At 42.9% G+C, this 17,192-nt stretch overlaps 1 protein-coding gene across 1 annotated transcript in view; it reads left to right on the top strand.

Annotated features, from left to right (window-relative positions):
• Positions 1-16,580, top strand: part of LOC137430711 (uncharacterized) — a 148,956-nt gene extending 132,376 nt beyond the window's left edge. Inside the window, exons 9-10 of the mRNA XM_078781329.1 lie at positions 14,583-14,668; positions 14,961-16,580. Of these exons, the coding sequence (XP_078637455.1) occupies positions 14,583-14,668; positions 14,961-14,993 (119 nt within the window). The 3' untranslated portion in view covers positions 14,994-16,580. The remainder of the gene's footprint in view (positions 1-14,582; positions 14,669-14,960) is intronic.
• Positions 16,581-17,192: the final 612 nt, after the last annotated feature.

Raw genomic sequence — 17,192 nt, 5'->3', positions numbered from 1 at the left:
TTCTGGCTGGCGTTCCCCATGGTAGTGTTCCAGGCCCTGTGCTTTTTCTGGTCTTCATCAATGATCTCTCTCCGACTCTCTGGAAAATCCTCTCTATCTCTTTGCTGATGACTCCACTCTCTGCCGCTCCATTCCTCATCCCTCAGATCGGCAGTCTGCAGCCTCCTCACTCTCTGCAGACCTGGGCAAAATCACAGACTGGTCAAACAAGTGGAACATGTCTTTCAATCCTGACAAATCTCACACTCTTACTATGTCCATCCGAAAAGACCAACTGGAAAACCCTCCCATCTACTTTCTCAACAAACCTCTCCAAGAAGTTCTGTCGCTCAAGCTTTTGGGTCTCACTATCTGCCATGATCTTTCTTGGGAAAACCACATTTCCAAGCTGGCCTCCAAAGCCAGTCGCCGACTGGGCATCCTCCATTGTGCGAAGTCCTTCCTTGGCACACCTGAGCTCCTCACCACATACAAGGCTTTCATTCGCAGCTCAATGGAATACTGTTCCCCCCTCTGGGCCGGTGCTCCTGCCTCACACCTAGCTCGACTTCACGCTGTTGAAACTAAAGCTTTCAGAATCATTGGAATCTCCTGCGATGAAGCTAACTCCGAGGGCCTTTCACTCACTCACCGCAGGCAGGTTGGTGGTCTTTCTGTCTTCTACCGACTCCTCTCCGGCCTTGCTCCCCCAGCTCTCTCTGTGCTCTGTCCCCCAAATATTCCTACAGGTCGCACAAGATCTGCCAGCAACCCTCTTATTGTTAAACTGCCAAAATCTCGGCTCTCTGCTCACCTTCACTCTTTTATTCCCCCTTTTCCCCGCCTCTGGAACAAACTCCCCCACTCCCTTCAATCCCACTCCTCCCTCCAGGTCTTTAAAACAGCTGTTCACCACCATCTCTTATCTTCCCCCATCCAAAACCTTGATCTTTTCTACCCCCTCTAATTCACCCCAGATACATTTTTTCGAAATTCCAACTTACTTTCCTGGAAGTCCTTGCAGTGTCCATATGTTTTATACTTCTCCCGCCTCCCCCAAGCCCTTTCCCTCCCACAGTTCTCTCGATGTCCCTGCTCTCAAATGTTGTGTTTGTGTCCTTCGCCCTCTCTCCACATCTTGTCTACCGCTCCCCTTATTTTGTGTTTTATGTGTCGGTTTGTGTCGGTTTGACTTTTGTGTGATTAATGTTAGCTCTTTCACGAGCCTCGATCTTGTATACAAAAAAAAAAAAGGATCATTATTCATGAACCAGATTGTGAAACTTTGTCATAGCTTCGTTCCAAGGGCTCTTTTCAGAATCCTCACTGGACCCCTGACAGCCTCCACTTGTCGCTCGTTTGTTGTGATATTCCCAGGAATTATTTTAAAGTACCCGGTAAGGGTTTTCCTGATCATACGTGTTTCTCTGACTAGTCACTGGTACAATTTCAGTTTTCTTCAATTTCCAAGGCCTCTTCACTTCATTTTGCAGATCTTGGTATTTGAGCATTTCTTGGTTTCTGAAGCATCTAGTCCAAAGTCATTAGGAACCAAAACGTCAATCAACAGTGCCATCTTTTACTTTTTGTGTTTGAGCATTATGTCCAGATGCAATGCTCCACCTGCAGTGTCTACACTTGATGGGATCATCATGTCATGCATGACCACTATATGTTCATTTTCAATTATCACATTTGGATTGTGTTTCCATGATTGTTCTGGAGCCAGAATGTTGAAATGTTTACAGATGTGCCCGTGGATTACTCTACAGACGCTGTCATGTCTTTCTGTGTACAACTGTTCCGACATGAGTTTTTTTACATCCCGGAAGGAGGTGACTGGTACTTTCTGTTTCTACTCCACAAAACCTACATTTGTCCAGTTTTCTTAAAGCCATGAGTATCCAGTGTCCCTGCTCTTGGGTATTTATGATGACTCGTTCTCCATCCCAATTAATTTGACCTCTTCTCAGCCATTCCAATGAGCTTTCCTTATCAATCCCTGGTCTGTCAAGCTCTTTTTTGAATCTTCCTACTCTTTTGTCTTTCTCCCATTTGTCAGAGTATATCTGCTGATATTTCTTTTTGTATTTTCCTTTTTCTTCTTTGTGATCATTGGGTCTGTATTTGTTTCTGTTTCATTTTCCTGTGTGGTATCCTGCACTTGCACCTGTTTTGGTAGTTTGTTGTTAACTGTATTAAGGATATCTTTTCTGATTTGTTTTTGTTTTCTTGCTCATGTACAAATCTCATTCGATAGTCTGTTGAGCTTTTCACATACTCCGCTAGTCCTACACACGTTGTTCTGTGCACTTGATTAAGCTCCATCAGACTGCCTCCTGTCTCTGCAAGTAAAGCCTGGGAATGCATTGATTTTTGCAGAATTGTTCATGAATAGTTAGAATTTTCCTTGTTTTGGTGTCAGTTGTTGAACTCCAATTGTGGCCTGTTTATAATTGCACAGCTATACTGGAATACCAGTACCGCAGGTTGGTTTATAGCTTTGATTTTGTTCATTGGCGAGAGGGATGACTTCAGACTTAGTCTTATTCTGTATAGGTACTCTTTCCTGATTATTTTACACATCTTTTGTGTTGTACCTGGGGACCTTCTTCTATTCCGAGGTATTTGTAGAATGCTTCGTTTTCTAGTTCCTGTATTGTTGTACTTTCATCGATTGAAATATTGTGTGTTTTTTTGTTTTACCAGATAGAAATGTGCATTTGACGCATTTGTCAAGACCAAATTCCATTTGAATGTTCTCCGAGTAGCGCTTCACTAGTTTGAGTTGTTCTGCTGATTTGTTATCATTCGTTGCAAACAGTTTTAGATGATCCATGTACAGTGGATGCGTCGCCTTTCTAGGTTCTTTGGTCATTTTTTCTGTTGCACGTTTGATTGTATCCGTGTCCTTGTTCATTGACGACGTTACTCAGTGGGTCCAGAGCCAGACAAAACAGGAGGGGGGAAAGGCTGTCACCTTGTAAGATACCACATCATGTCTTTACCCCTGTTATTTCAATTTTTTCTTCCAAGTGAGGTAGAATCAGCGTTTTATTCCAGAGCATTGTTGCTTTCTCCATCAGTGTGACTATTTGGGGGTTAACTTTGTATATTTGCATGCATTTTATAATCCATGAATGTGGTACACTATCAAAGGATTTTTTTTGTAATTGATCCAGGCTGTGGATAAGTTGGTTTGTCAAAGCTTGCAATTTTCGAGTTTGGTCTTGTTTAACAACAAATAGTCTAGTGTTCCATATCGGCCTCTCTTACATCCTCTCTGTTCTGTCTGTAAAGCTCCTTGTTGAGTGAGGTGTTCATAAATTTAATCGGTAATTAATCCTGTTAAAAGTTTGTATGCTGTTGGTAGGCATGTTATCGGTCTATATTTGTGGGGTAGATGGGTTTCATGAGATTTTGGGATGAGAAGAGTGTTGCCTTCTGTAAACCATTGCTCCATTGGCTGTTTCCCTTTGATGACCTAGTGAAATGCTTGAGCATAGTGAGGGTGCAAAGCATACAGTTGCTTTAACCAAATGTTTGGTGTCCCATCTGTGCCTGGGCTTTTGAAGTTTACCATCTTTGCAAATTGTTGTCTTGTCTTTTCTACATCAATTATTACTGGGGGCATTTCCTCGAGATGTTGCTTTATCTCTTCTAGGTTTTGGATCCAATCTGCTTTTTTGTTGTTTTCTCTTTTGTCTTCGTATATCCCTTTCCAGAATTTTTCAAGATCCTTCTTTTTAATGGGGGAGAGGGGGGGGGGGGGTTGCCACAATTTGTTTCTGTTTCCCTCGTCCTCTGTCTAACTTTCTTAGGATGTTTTTAAAACTGTTGATTTTGCTTTCTTCTGTTGTTGGCCTCATCATAGTTTTTTTTTTTTCCTGCTATCTGTTGTTTTTGGAGCTTATTATGAGCTGCTAATGGTTCTAGCCCATTGTTTTCGATGTTGTATTTCTTTTTTATTTGTCCTATTATTTTCTTGAGCTTTGGACTTCTGTTTTCCTTCTTGAATTGTTCTATTTGTCCCGTTTCCTTCCTCAGTTGGTCTCTCTCCTTCTCCAGTCTGTTTTCATGGTGGTGTTTTGTTTCTGTTCAGATTATCAGGTCTATCTTTTTTGCATTGTTTGCCTGTTATTAGTCCCCTACCGGTGTACACCGGAGGGGACTATAGGTTTGCACTCCGTCCGTCAGTCTGTCAGTCCGTCAGTCTGTCAGTCCGTCAGTCTGTCAGTCCGTCAGTCCGTTACGCAAAGAACAGCTTTCCGGACTTTTTTTTCTCAACTCTTAATGCTAATGATTTCAAACTTGGTACATGGTTTCCTCATGATAAGTTACAGATCAAGTTCGAACTTCACGACGTTTCGATCATTTTTGACAAAGTTATGGCACTTTGAACTTTGGTAATTTCCCCAACAGTTTTCCGGACTATAATTTGGAGTGCGGTAAGTCAAAGCTGTTAATATTCCTTATTTTAACTCCAATTTACATTCTGTTTCCACTTTTAGTGAGAAGTAGGGGTCTGTGCAACCATTTATAAACTTTATTTGGTGCAAATTGGATAATTTGTAGCCGAGTTACCTCAGACCGTGAGTTGGTAATTATATAATTCACACATAGTTGAATACGTGCAGGCTGCTCCACGGAGCGACCTTGCGGGCTTATTTTAACTCCGATTTACATTCTTTTTTCCCCTTTTATTGAGAAGTAGGGGTCTGTGCAACCATTCATGAACTTTATTTGGTGCAAATCGGATAATTTTTAGCCGAGTTACCTCAGACCGTGAGTTGGTAATTATATAATTCACACAGTGCAATACATGTAATTTCCCCAACAGTTTTCCGGACGACAGACTGCCGGTAGGGGACATGTATTGCAGCGCAATACTCAGAATGCTTGTTTTCTCTTGGACATATGGAGCTGCTGCAAAATTCACATTGTTAATTTCTCACAGATGAGATGATGGAGAGCATTTTAGTGACTACTTGGTTTACTTTCCTTGCTTGTATCTTCAGTTGTTTGTCGTTCTTATTTGGTGAAGTTGTGGTCTTTGCCTGGGTGATATTAGCCCGATTTCCTCTGTTTTATTAGCCAAATCCTCTTCAAGGAATGCTGTTTGTTGTCATCCACCTCTTCCTCTTCTTCATTCTGTTGTTGTCCATTATTCTCCTCATTGAAGTCTATCTTTGTTGCCCTTATTTGTTTTGTTTGCATGGATGCTATTTGAGCTGAGTTAGTAACTTTGAGTTGTTCTTCCTCTCGAGATGTTCCGACAGCATTTATGATTGTCAATCTTTTTTTCCCGTTGTGGAGTTTCCAATTTTGTTTCCTGATTCAATTCTCCAATCTGTTGCTCAATCTTTGTCTCTGTTATTGTAATTAAACTTGAAATCCCATCTGCTTCTGTTCTCCTCTCTTCCTTTTATATTTCCTTCTCAACACCAGTAAGTTCTGTCATTGCTCCTTTTATTTGGGAGTTTGTACTCTGGGAATCGCAACCCACATGTACAGTCATGTGAAAAAGTAAGTACACCCCAAGAAAAGTTTTGACTTTCTCAACATATTTCAACATTCAGCTATTTGATCTTTATTTCAACAATATTTATAGATAAAGGTGATATAATATAACAAATATCATGAAACATTTACATTTTGTAGTCCATTGTATAATTTAAATAAATATAAATGCAAATTTCGCATGTGGAAAAAGTAAGTTCACCCTTGGCTCTAATAGGTGGTATTGCCCCCTTTGGCAGAAACAACCTCAAGTAAGCATTTCTTATAACTGTCTACCAGTCTCTGACATCGACTGGGAGAAATGTTTGCCCACTCCTCCATGCAGAATTCTTTCAGCTGTGCGATGTTTGAGGGGTTTCTTGCATGCACAGCTCGTTTCAAATCCCCCCACAACATCTCGATGGGATTTGGATCCGGGCTTTGACTTGGCCATTCCAGAACCCTCCATGTCTTTGTTTTCAGCCATTCCTTGGTGGATTTACTGGTATGTTTAGGGTCATTGTCATGTTGCAAGGTCCACCTTCGGTTGAGCTTCAACTTTCTGACAGATGGCCTCACATTATCCTCAAGCATCCTCTGGTACAATGAAGAATTCATAGTGGATTCTATGATGGTGAGCTGCCCAGGCCCTGATGCAGCAAAGCTGCTCCAAACCATAATATTTCCACCACCATGCTTTACAGTTGCTATCAGGTTCTTCTGGTCAAATGCTGTCTTTGGTTTTCACCAAACATGTCTTCTGGTACTGTGGCCAAATAGCTCTACCTTTGACTCATCTGTCCAGAGTACATTGGTCCAGAAGTGCTGGTCTTTGCCTAGGTGTTCATTGGCAAACTTTAGTCTTGTCCTGATGTTCTTTCTGGACAGCAAAGGTTTCCTCCTGGCACACCTCCCATGTAGATCAAATTTGTGCAGCCTCTTTCTAATGGTGGGTACGTGCACTTTGACATCAACAGTGGCCAGAGCTACCTGTAGGTCCCGTGATGACATTCTGGGGTTCTTAGAGACTTCTTTCAGCATCTTGCGGTCTGCTCTCGGGCTGAACTTGCTGGGGCGGCCTGGCCTGAACAAGTTGGCAGTTGTTTGGAATCTTCTCCACTTGTAGATGATCTTCCGGACAGTCGAATGATTGATTTCAAATTGTTTGGAGATCTTTTTATATCCCTTCCCAGACTCATAGGCATCTGTAACCTTCTTTCTGAAGGCCTAAGAGAGCTCTTTTGATCTAGGCATGGTGACGCCGCACACTTCAACAACAAAGAGCAAACCAAACGAAATGTCTGAGGTTTAAATAAGACAGGTTCCTCCAAGATCCTCTCTAACGATGTTCCAATCATTTGCACCTGAGCTGGTGCACCTGATTCTAATTCTAGGTATTTGAAGTCGTGATATATGTCGGGGTGTACTTACTTTTTCCACATGCGAAATTTGCATTTATGTTTATTTAAATTATACAATGGACTACAAAATGTAAATGTTTCATGATATTTGTTATATTATATCACCTTTATCTATCAATATTGTTGAAATGAAGATCAAATAGCTGTATGTTGAAATATGTTGAAAAAGTCAAAACTTTACATGGGGTGTACTTACTTTTTCATGTGACTGTATGTGCCCTCATTCCATTTTGGTGTTGGTAGTAGTGCGCCATCTATAGGTGACAAATTATTTATTATTGCCTCGTCACTTTGTTCATCTCTTATTCTGAGTTCCTCCTCTGTGAATATTTTCTGACTGATTAAATAGTTTTTCCCTGAATTTAGTATTGTCCGTTTAAAATTAACTTTATCAAGGCACATTATTCAGAATATCTGTTCCCAGGTTTTCGCCCTTTCTTTTCTCATGACTTCGTCTGGCATACTCCATTGCCCCCAATGGGGTCCATTTTTCTTTCTTTGTCCAGTTTTTTTATCTTTATTTTAATTATGTCTTGGGTCATCTGATTCATGTCTTCAAATGTTTGCTGTCTTGCTTTGTTACCCCCCCCCCCCCCCCCCAGACTCAGAGCGAGCACTCCAAGTCTAACCATTACACCGCCGCGTCTGCTTTTCTGACTTTTCCCATTTTTCAATTTTTAAAAAATATACACATTTTACAACATAAATTCATGACTTTCCTTCTTTTTACAGCAATCTTTAACCCAAGGCAGTGAAAGGTGACAAGAAATGTGGAATATGTTGTGAAGACATCACTGGTGGAACAATCAAATCAACCGAAAAGCTATTATTATCTGACAGGCCGGACAAAGTGTTAAATGCATAAGACAAATATTAAACATGGCATAACACAGAAAAGTTTTTTTTTTTTAAACCATGGAAGGATTAAATGTAATTTTCATGTCCAAGGATGTCACGCATGCTCTCTGTCATTTGAAGGATGAGATATATTATTACTAGTGGGGCATGTTTGGACACTGCAGGCACCAACTTGGGTGCATACATAATAAATATAACCTTTATACATTTGATGAAGTGGATTGTGGTTGCATTCTGGAAGCAGCTAAATAACTCGAGTAAATCAAGAATTGGTGATTCAAATGAATTTTTTTTAAATTTTTAATGTAAGTACGGCAAAGGTTATAAAATAAGAGGTGAAAGAGGCTCATTGTTAACATTGTCTAGCGACCAGTTAGAGTGACGGATCCATTGTCTTGGGTCACGTGACCCGCCTTCAGCAGAGCGAGGCTGCACTGACCGAATTTTATTCGCCGATATTTTTGTTTCTGGACATTTGCCAACGGTTTTGTGAGTTTTTTGTTTCCTGGGATATTGGCTTTGAGTTACAGGAAATCAGTGTGAAAATTTTTAACTTTCTACCTTACCCTCAAGGTACTCGTCATTGATATCAGTGAGTGAATCAGTGAGTTTGTGGTTCGAAAGCTTTATATACCGGGCGAATCAAAATAATGGATAAATAAACACTTTGAGATGTTTTTCCTCTGTTCAAATGGGAGTTGATTATTTTCTATGTCAATCCGTCGGTGGTTCCCCTGCAAAAAAAAGTGTTATTTTGTTAAAGTTAATTGCTTGTTTGTTAAAGCTAATTTTTTTGTTAAAAAAAAGTTATAAAAAAAAGTTAATTGCCTGCCTTAACTATATTTTGCAGAAATTTTATACAAATTAATCATGGTATCTACGAAATACAGCACTTTAAAGTGTTGAAACATTATTGTGATTCACACTGCATATTGGAAAAACATGTCGGTGTTGGTAAAAGACCACGATGCCGGTGATAGCTCTCCTCCTCTTCACGAAGGACAACGTGAGATCTTTAATGTCACCATGCCGGCAGGTGGGACGCCCAGTTTCACATCCATCGGAGGGACGTCACACACAGACACAGACACACACACACACACACACACACACACACACACACACACACACATTCATACATCACCCTGCCTGTGAAACACCGGGATGACAGTCTATAGCTGGGCCTCCACCTGAACTAGAGGGCAATACCCCCGCCAGGCTCAACAGTTTGTTTTGTATCCCACTGATAGGTCATATCTGGATCCGGACCTGACCCAAAATCAAATCGGCTTGTTCTTGTCACAACCCAACTCGTACGCCAAGATGTGTCAACTCGTGCACAACTTTTTAAGATATTGTTATATATCGTTTTAGCCTCACCTCTCAAAGGTGAAGAATCAGTTTAAACATAGGGGCAATACCCCTGGCACACACCTGGTAGAATAAACAGCATACTGCACCGACTATGGGGATTTTAAACCAATTTCAATGGTTGCTGGAAGACAGGGCAGCATGTAGAATCATACAAACATAATCATAAGACTTTAAACAAACAAGGAAAAAAATATCTATTTTGGGGGCAACCCCCTACCCCCCCCCCCCCCCCCCTCCCATAGACCCCTAAAGGGACAGATTTTTTTAAATGCCGTGAACATACTTTGGCACATCACGGGTGGAGAAGGTTGTGGTAAAGTTTCATTGAAATAGTGTTTGTAGTATCAGGGGAAAAAGCAAATTCCTATTTTGGGGGTTCAAACCTGGATCCACTTTGACCCCGGTAAATCCCCTTAGACCCCGATTTTTTTTAAAGCCTTAAACAAACTTTAGTCACAACACAACAAATATAATTTGTGCCAAATTTGGTCGCAATCACATCAGCGGTTTCGGAGAAGAAGTTTCAAGTGTTTATGGACTGACAGACGGACAGACAACGCGCCATCGCATAAGTTCATTCCAGGTGAGATAAAATAAAAAACAAAAAACTGAGATCCGGATATTTTCCCAAAATCAAATCAATTTTTCCTTGTCGCACACCCAAACTGTCCACCAAGTTTAGTCCACCTATCCAAAACGTTTTGAGATATCATGTTATATAATGTCTATCGTTTTTAGCTCTATCACTCAATGATGAAGAATCACTAAAAAAAAATGGGATACAAAACGTGATTGCAAGGTGTTCTATGAAGTCTCTAGTTGTCCCCCGTCGCACCGCGGAGCGAAAGGGAGACTATGGTTTCCCCTCCGTCCGTGTGTGCGTCCGTCCGTCCGTCCGTGCGTGCGTGCGTCCGTGCGGACGTGCTTAAGCGAAGTACCAACTTCTAATCTGGTGTGTGGGTGTATCTAAGCATAAGGGAGAACGCTATTGAAAATTGGGTCGCCACGTCAAAATCCAAAATGGCCGCCACCATATATATGTCTGAACCTTGTGAGCGAAATTTCTTGAAATATAAACGAACTACTCACGTCTAATCTGGTGTGTGGGTGTATCTAGGCACAAGGGAGAACGCTGTTGAAAATTGGGTCGCCACGTCAAAATCCAAGATGGCCGCCTTGCGTCTTCCACTTTGTCAACTCACATCACTTCACCGACGTGGGACCTATAGTGCAGCGGCATAGCAAAAATTTAAGAAGAATTGTGCATTTTGTGATGGAAGCACCAAATTTGGCACAATGATAGAATGTTATATTTAGAACATTTTCAGATATGGAACCACTTTGAAATTCACCCAAGGTCGCCGCCATATTGGATTTCAAAATGGCGGCTTTAAAAATCTGTAACCCTTGGGGGGGTGGCGGAAACAAATCCTACAGGCACAATTATTGCCCCATTCACCCTATATCTTTTCTAACATCAGTAGACACATTACAGCGGCGATTCTGAGCTCAAGGGAACATCTAGGGGTCTGGGGAGTGAAAAATTTGAAAATTTCGGCCAAAAATACCCCTAAAAGAGGTCATTTGGTGTCAAATTTCAGGGGGGGTCGTGTATTGTCCTGTAGATAAAACATGCTGGTCCGTTGATTAACCCCTAATTAAACGACTTTTTTGTTTGTTTGCTCCATCCAGGTTTCAATCATGTCGAAGCAGTTCAAGTTCGTTCATGTTACCAAGCATGTAACTTCAACGCCAAAGACGCCACTGGACTGGGAACTCTGTGTTCTGTGTCAAGTTGATATAGGAGAGTCCCTACAGTGTCCTGCTGTCACGAAAAGAACTGATGCAGGTGCTGGATACAAGACACTTGAAGACAATCTATCAGCATTCAATAAACTAGGCAAGCTGCCACAAGACGTGGACTTGCAACGACTGGATGAAGGCCAAGGGATAGCTGCCACTCTAGCTGCCCACCAAGCCAAGTGGCACAAGTCATGCAGGGTGAAATATAACACTACCAAACTACAGCGGGTACAGAAGAGAAGTCATTCAGAGGGAAGCCCTATCCCCAGTACAATCACAGATAAGTACAAGCTTACTAGGTCTCAGGCAGCTTGTGTTGATAGCATATGCGACAATTTGTGCTTCTTCTGCCAGCAAGAGCTTGGTTTGGAGTTTCATCAAGCAGCAACATTGGAACAAGATAAACACGTTCGCAAGGCTGCAGAGTTTCTTCAGGATACCACTTTGTTAGCCCAACTGAGTGCTGGGGACATGGTCGCAAGAGAGGCCAAGTACCATAAGAAATGTTTGACATCCCTATACAACCGCGTGAGGGCAGCAAAAAAGCTTGCTGAGCAAAGCCAGAGCACGGTAGATGTCATTTCAGCAATAGTCCTTGCTGAACTGGTAACGTACATAGAGGAAACTGCTAAAGAAGAAGACACTGCTCCTGTATTCAAGATGGCAGACCTCACCAAGCTCTACACAATGAGAATGGAACAGTTCGGAGTTGTGCTGGAAACATGAGTCCATACAACCAGACTCAAGGAGCGTATCCTGGCACACTTCCCTGATCTGCAGGAGCACAGGCAGGGAAGAGATGTCCTGCTGGTGTTTCAGGAAGACATTGGCAGTGCATTAGCCAAGGCATGTCAACATGATATTGACAGTGATGTTGTGCACCTGGCATGAGCTGCAGGGATTATAAGGAAGGATATGTTCCAGTCATCTCAGCCTTTCAATGGGTCCTTCTCAAACAAATGTCAAGAAGAGTCTGTGCCACAACTGCTGCTGACAATGGTCTCCATGATTTTAGAGGGCGCAGGCATCAAAGATCAGGCATGTCAGTCATCGGCATCGGCGTCTGTGACAATAGCTCAACTTCTCAAATACAACAGTGTGAAGCATGAGAGGAGAGGTGCAGGCACAGACGTACGACACAGCATTAGTCAAGAGACTCCTTTGCCAATATATCTTGGCTTGATGCTTCATGCCCATACGAGAAAGAGGGAACTGGTTGACACATTATCTGGACTAGGGATCAGCATTGCCTATGATAGAGTGCTACGGATCTCTGCAGAGCTGGGGAACGGGGTCTGTCAGCGCTTTCGGGCGGAGAAGGTGGTCTGTCCCCCAAAGCTCCGCGGTGGAGTGTTCACCACATCAGCTGTGGATAATATAGACCACAATCCCAGTTCCACGACAGCACACGACTCCTTCCACGGAACTGGTATTTCATTGATACAACATCCAGACTATGACAATCAAGGCACAGACCGAGGTATTGTCATCATCGGGGGTGTCTCAAATGTCAAGACTGTGGAGGACCTTCCACGGTATTACACAGATGTACAACCAGTTAGTTCACTTGCCAAAAGCCACCCTGTACCAGCTGGAACCCAGGCGTCGCTGCAGAGGAATCCTGCACAAGCTGAACTGGATAAAGAGAAGAGGTGGCTCCAGACTGTGAAGGATGCATGTGACAGTGGTGACACACAGAATCCAGGAAACATTTCTTGGGCTGCACATCACGCAGAGAACCAATCGGCCAAGGATACTAGTATCACAGTCACACCCACTGCCTTGCTTCCCCTCTTCCATGACCAAGCCCACTCAGTGGCAATGATCCGCCATGCCATGGATGTCGTGAAAGCAGCGATCAATGAGCTAAACCCTGGACAGATACCCGTCGTCACACTGGACCAACCACTTTATGCGATCGCCAAGCAGGTGCAATGGAACTGGCCAGACACACATGGTGAAGATCTCTTTGTGGTCATGCTGGGTGGTCTACACACAGAGATGGCAGCTTTGAAGACAGCGGGAGACTGGCTGCAAGACAGCGGTTGGACACAGGCATTGGTTCAGGCAGAGATAGCAACAGCTGGCACAGCAGACTCCTTCTTGCGTGCAGCTCACGTCAGCCGTACAAGACGCGCCCACCAAGTAACTGTTGCTGCCCTACACATACTGCAGCATCGTGCATATGACATATACAACGAAAGAGCAACTGCAAGAGATGAGGAACCATTGGAGTTCGGGGCATGGTGTGACCAGAGAGCAGCGGCATGTCCACAGTTTCAGTACTGGGCCACTGTACTTAACCTGGAGCTCTGTGTACTCCTCTACATACGTTCACTGAGAGAGTCCAACATCACGCTGTACATGGACACCCTACCAGAGCTAGCTGCATGGTTCGCTACATTGGGTCATATCCACTATGCTCGCTGGTTACCAGTCCACATCAGGGACATGGTTGGCATTGCAGAGAAACACCCAGATGTTGCTGCCAAGTTCCATGCGGGGCACCTCACATCCAAGAAGACTGGGCATGCTTTCTCCGCCATCTCCCTAGACCAGGCTCATGAACAAAACAATGCCACGGTCAAAGGCGATGGCGGGGCAGTGGGCCTAACTGAAAATCCAAGTGCCCTTCGACGGTGGATGGTGGCTGGCCCCGAAGTTGCTCGGGTCATCACAGAATTTGAGACCTCACAGCAACTGCGCCAAAGGGGAGAGCACACCCACCACCATGAGCAAACCGACAGTGTGCAGAAGAAGTTCGTCCAAGATGTCCGTGCGCTGACAACAGTCATCGAAGAGATGGGCAGCCCCTTTGAAGAAGAAAGCACAGATTTGCTGGTCCTGGGCACACTGGAGATCTTGGGCCCAGCTGTTGTAGATACTGTGCGTACAGCTTTACAGATTGGGAGAGATCAGTTCCATTCATTTGAGAAGGAACGTCTGGTAGACAGATCCAAGCCACTCAATGATGTCATCATCCAATATGGCGTCAGTAAATCAACTTCTAAGTAGAACCATTCAATTCCTTGACCTCAAGTTTGTACATCCAGACACTAAAATCAAGGCTGTAGCTGGTATAGAACCAGAAATATTTGTAATTAAAGATTTTTAAGCCGCCATTTTGAAATCCAATATGGCGGCCACATTGGGGTGAATTCCAAAGTGGTTCCATATCTGAAAATGTTCTCCATATAATATTCTATCATTCTGCCAAATTTGGTGCTTCCATCACAAAATGCACAATTGGTTTGCTATGCCGCTGCACTACTAGGCGTAACGCTTGTTATATTTATTTACACCTCTGTCCCTCCCTTGCTTACCTTCCCCTCTCTGACAAACTCATTTTAAAGCACAAGTGTATGCCTGATGGACAGTGACGGTGATGGGGGGCATTGTGCAGATGGAAGAAAGAGGGTTCTATTCAACTTTGTGTATATTCCTTAATTCCTTAACAGGGAGATGTTATAGTCTCATAACTGTGGCAATTGAAGTTCTTAAATGAGTCTTGATTGATGTACAATGAAATATGGATGGGCTCCTTCCAGCTGGATTGTAAATATATTATGTGACAGTTTGTCTGTGACACAGAGAAAACAAAGAATCATGCAGCTGGAGTAAAAACTTCTTTCTTTTCTTTGTTTGCAGAAAACGTTTCCTTCCGAAAAGCTGCGGAAAAGTGCTCGGCGCCTTGTATATACAGCCTTACCTTTTATCCTGGAGATGGGAAGAAGGTACCTGATGCACAGCCGACAGCGTTAGTAGATGATGAACCATCCTACGCTGTAATTGAGTTTGATAGAGGAGTTACAAGATTTGCATAGCGGAAGGAAATCCTGTACACACCACGACAAAAGTGATTTATAGTCGAAAAACAATCTCTTTATGCGAGTAAATCGTGTCCGTGTTGAAACAAAGATTCTTCAACTTGTAGTTTTTTGTTTTTTTGGAAGCCATTTGTTATTACCTCCACCCCCGAAAGTGGATGTTGGTTATGCTTTCACCCGTCTGTTTGACTGTGAGCAGGATATCTCAAAAAATGTGGACGGATTCGGATGAAACTTGGTGTACAGGTTGGTTGTGTGACGAGGATGAATTGATTCAATTTTGGTGATGATCCAAATCTGGATCCGGATACGAGAATTTATAAAGTGATTCTTCACCAGAGTGATGGAGCAAAAAATGATGTATAGCATGATATTTCCGAGTTGTGGAAAGCGTATGACAAAATCTGGTGTGCGGGTTGGGTAAGTGACAAGAACAAGACGATTAGATTTTAGATCCGGTCCAGATCCAGTTATGACCTATCAGTGGGATTCAAAAAGTAAACTTGTATGTTGTAAAAGTAAACTATGGTAAAGTTTGTATGTTGTATGTTTCACCTACTCCTCCGAGAGGATTTGACCGAGGAAACTGAAACTGTCAAGGATTACTCAGGACACCATAAAGGTGTGTTTCCTGAAGTTTTATGTGATTCCATCACATTTTGAAGAAAAATAATAATAATCCCGCTCCTCCTGGCATTTGATTCCTTTGGGGGACAGAGGGGGAGTAATTGGTATCATCCGAGTTATATAACCACAATGTATTGTATATGCACATAGACAGTATGCATGTGTTTGCTTCATGTATGTAACCCAGGTTATTTTTATTTTCCGGAGAGATCGAGGCAGTGGTTTGTTGTCTATACACCACCCAAATAAAGGGAGCTCAGAAGGAGGTGTTGCACCTTTGGAACTAAATCACCTTTAGGGGGCGGGGAGAATACTCTGCTATGGTATTAATAATAATAGATGAGAACATGACCCCTCCCCTGCAGCCACTCCCGTGGGGAGCACTTGCTTATTGTAATAATAACAATAATCATCATTGAAGAACAATAACAATATTGTAATGATAATCATCATCACCTACCGTACTGTACATAAGTCATCAGTTCTGCTGAAGCAGTTTCTTGGCTTTCGTTACAATCCTGGTCGGATCACCACTCGAACACAATCAAAGCATGCTTGTTGTGTTTTTATGGCGAAGCCCATAAGGCAAAGCCATCTAGAACAGTGTTAGCCTGTCCGTATGTATGTATGTACCCCACAAACGTTCACCAATCAGAGCTCAGGATCTGGTCACATGACAGGGGTGATGTGATTACGTCTGTGATGTCATTACCGTGTACAACGGCTGACTCCACACACCGCCATTTTGATTTCTGTACCTTGTCATGACTTGTCATATACCACAAACACCACGCTCCACCCTTACGTTTTTCATTCAGTGTGAAACACAGACAAACCGATTGTTAAAATGATCATCAGATATCGAAAGCATCGGCGTTACGGGTCTTCCAACGACTCAGTATGTATAGGCCTTAGGCTTCATGCCTTCATGCCTCACCTTCAGGCCACTTCAGACAAATTCGCCCAAGTTCCTTAATCCAGCAGTATTGTTTTCATTATAATAACATTAATAATAATAACAATACAGTAAATATAATCGTAACACTGCAATCCCTTTGTCGTGACTGCAAAGTTACTGGATTGAAGTGGTGTATGGTTCATTGTTGACTCAAAACATATAGAATAAACCAGTGTCTCAATGCAGTCTCTTCACTTCCATGGTGACAGACAGCTTAGAGACTTGGAGTACTTTAAAAAAAAAAATACTTACATTATTTGCGAACTGGTATCCCCACCCAGATCATACTATTCTCTTCAACTAAAGTATCAAACAAGCCTGGCCACTCTGCTGTTAGACATTCGGTCTTGTTTCACAAGTTGTTGTTGTGAGGCCTGAAACTTTACACATCACCCATATTCCAGGCATTCAAAAGGTTCTCCTTTTGCTTGGATCTGCTGAGTATAGTGACCTTGTCATGTGACCACATCCTCATCTCTGATTGGTGGGCCGTTGTGAGCGACATACGTACATACACTGGACAGACAGACAAACGCTGTTCCAGACGGCATTCATTGCCTTATGGGCCACGCCGTAAAAAAAATGGAGGAGATTATTGAGGATTTTGAGTTTACTGATTTACCTGCCCGTGAGACACTGCATTTCGTTTCACTATGACCTTCCCTCAGGATTTTCTCTGCACTCCATCCATCTACCACCATACACCACGGGGCTGGTAGGATAGCCTTGAGGTATGTGCACTCGCCTCTGAACTGTCTAACCCGAGTTTGACTCCCGACCCAACTGAGTTTGATTCACAGGCAGGCCGAGGCATCATCATGTGTGCCGTCCCTCGTTTGGACGTCA

Source organism: Myxine glutinosa, chromosome 7, assembly GCF_964187855.1.
Source record: "Myxine glutinosa chromosome 7, kmMyxGlut1.1, whole genome shotgun sequence".
In the NCBI taxonomy this organism is placed as follows: Eukaryota; Metazoa; Chordata; class Myxini; order Myxiniformes; family Myxinidae; genus Myxine; species Myxine glutinosa.
Note: the sequence above shows the minus strand (reverse complement) of the source record. Positions and strands in the feature narration are given on the sequence as shown.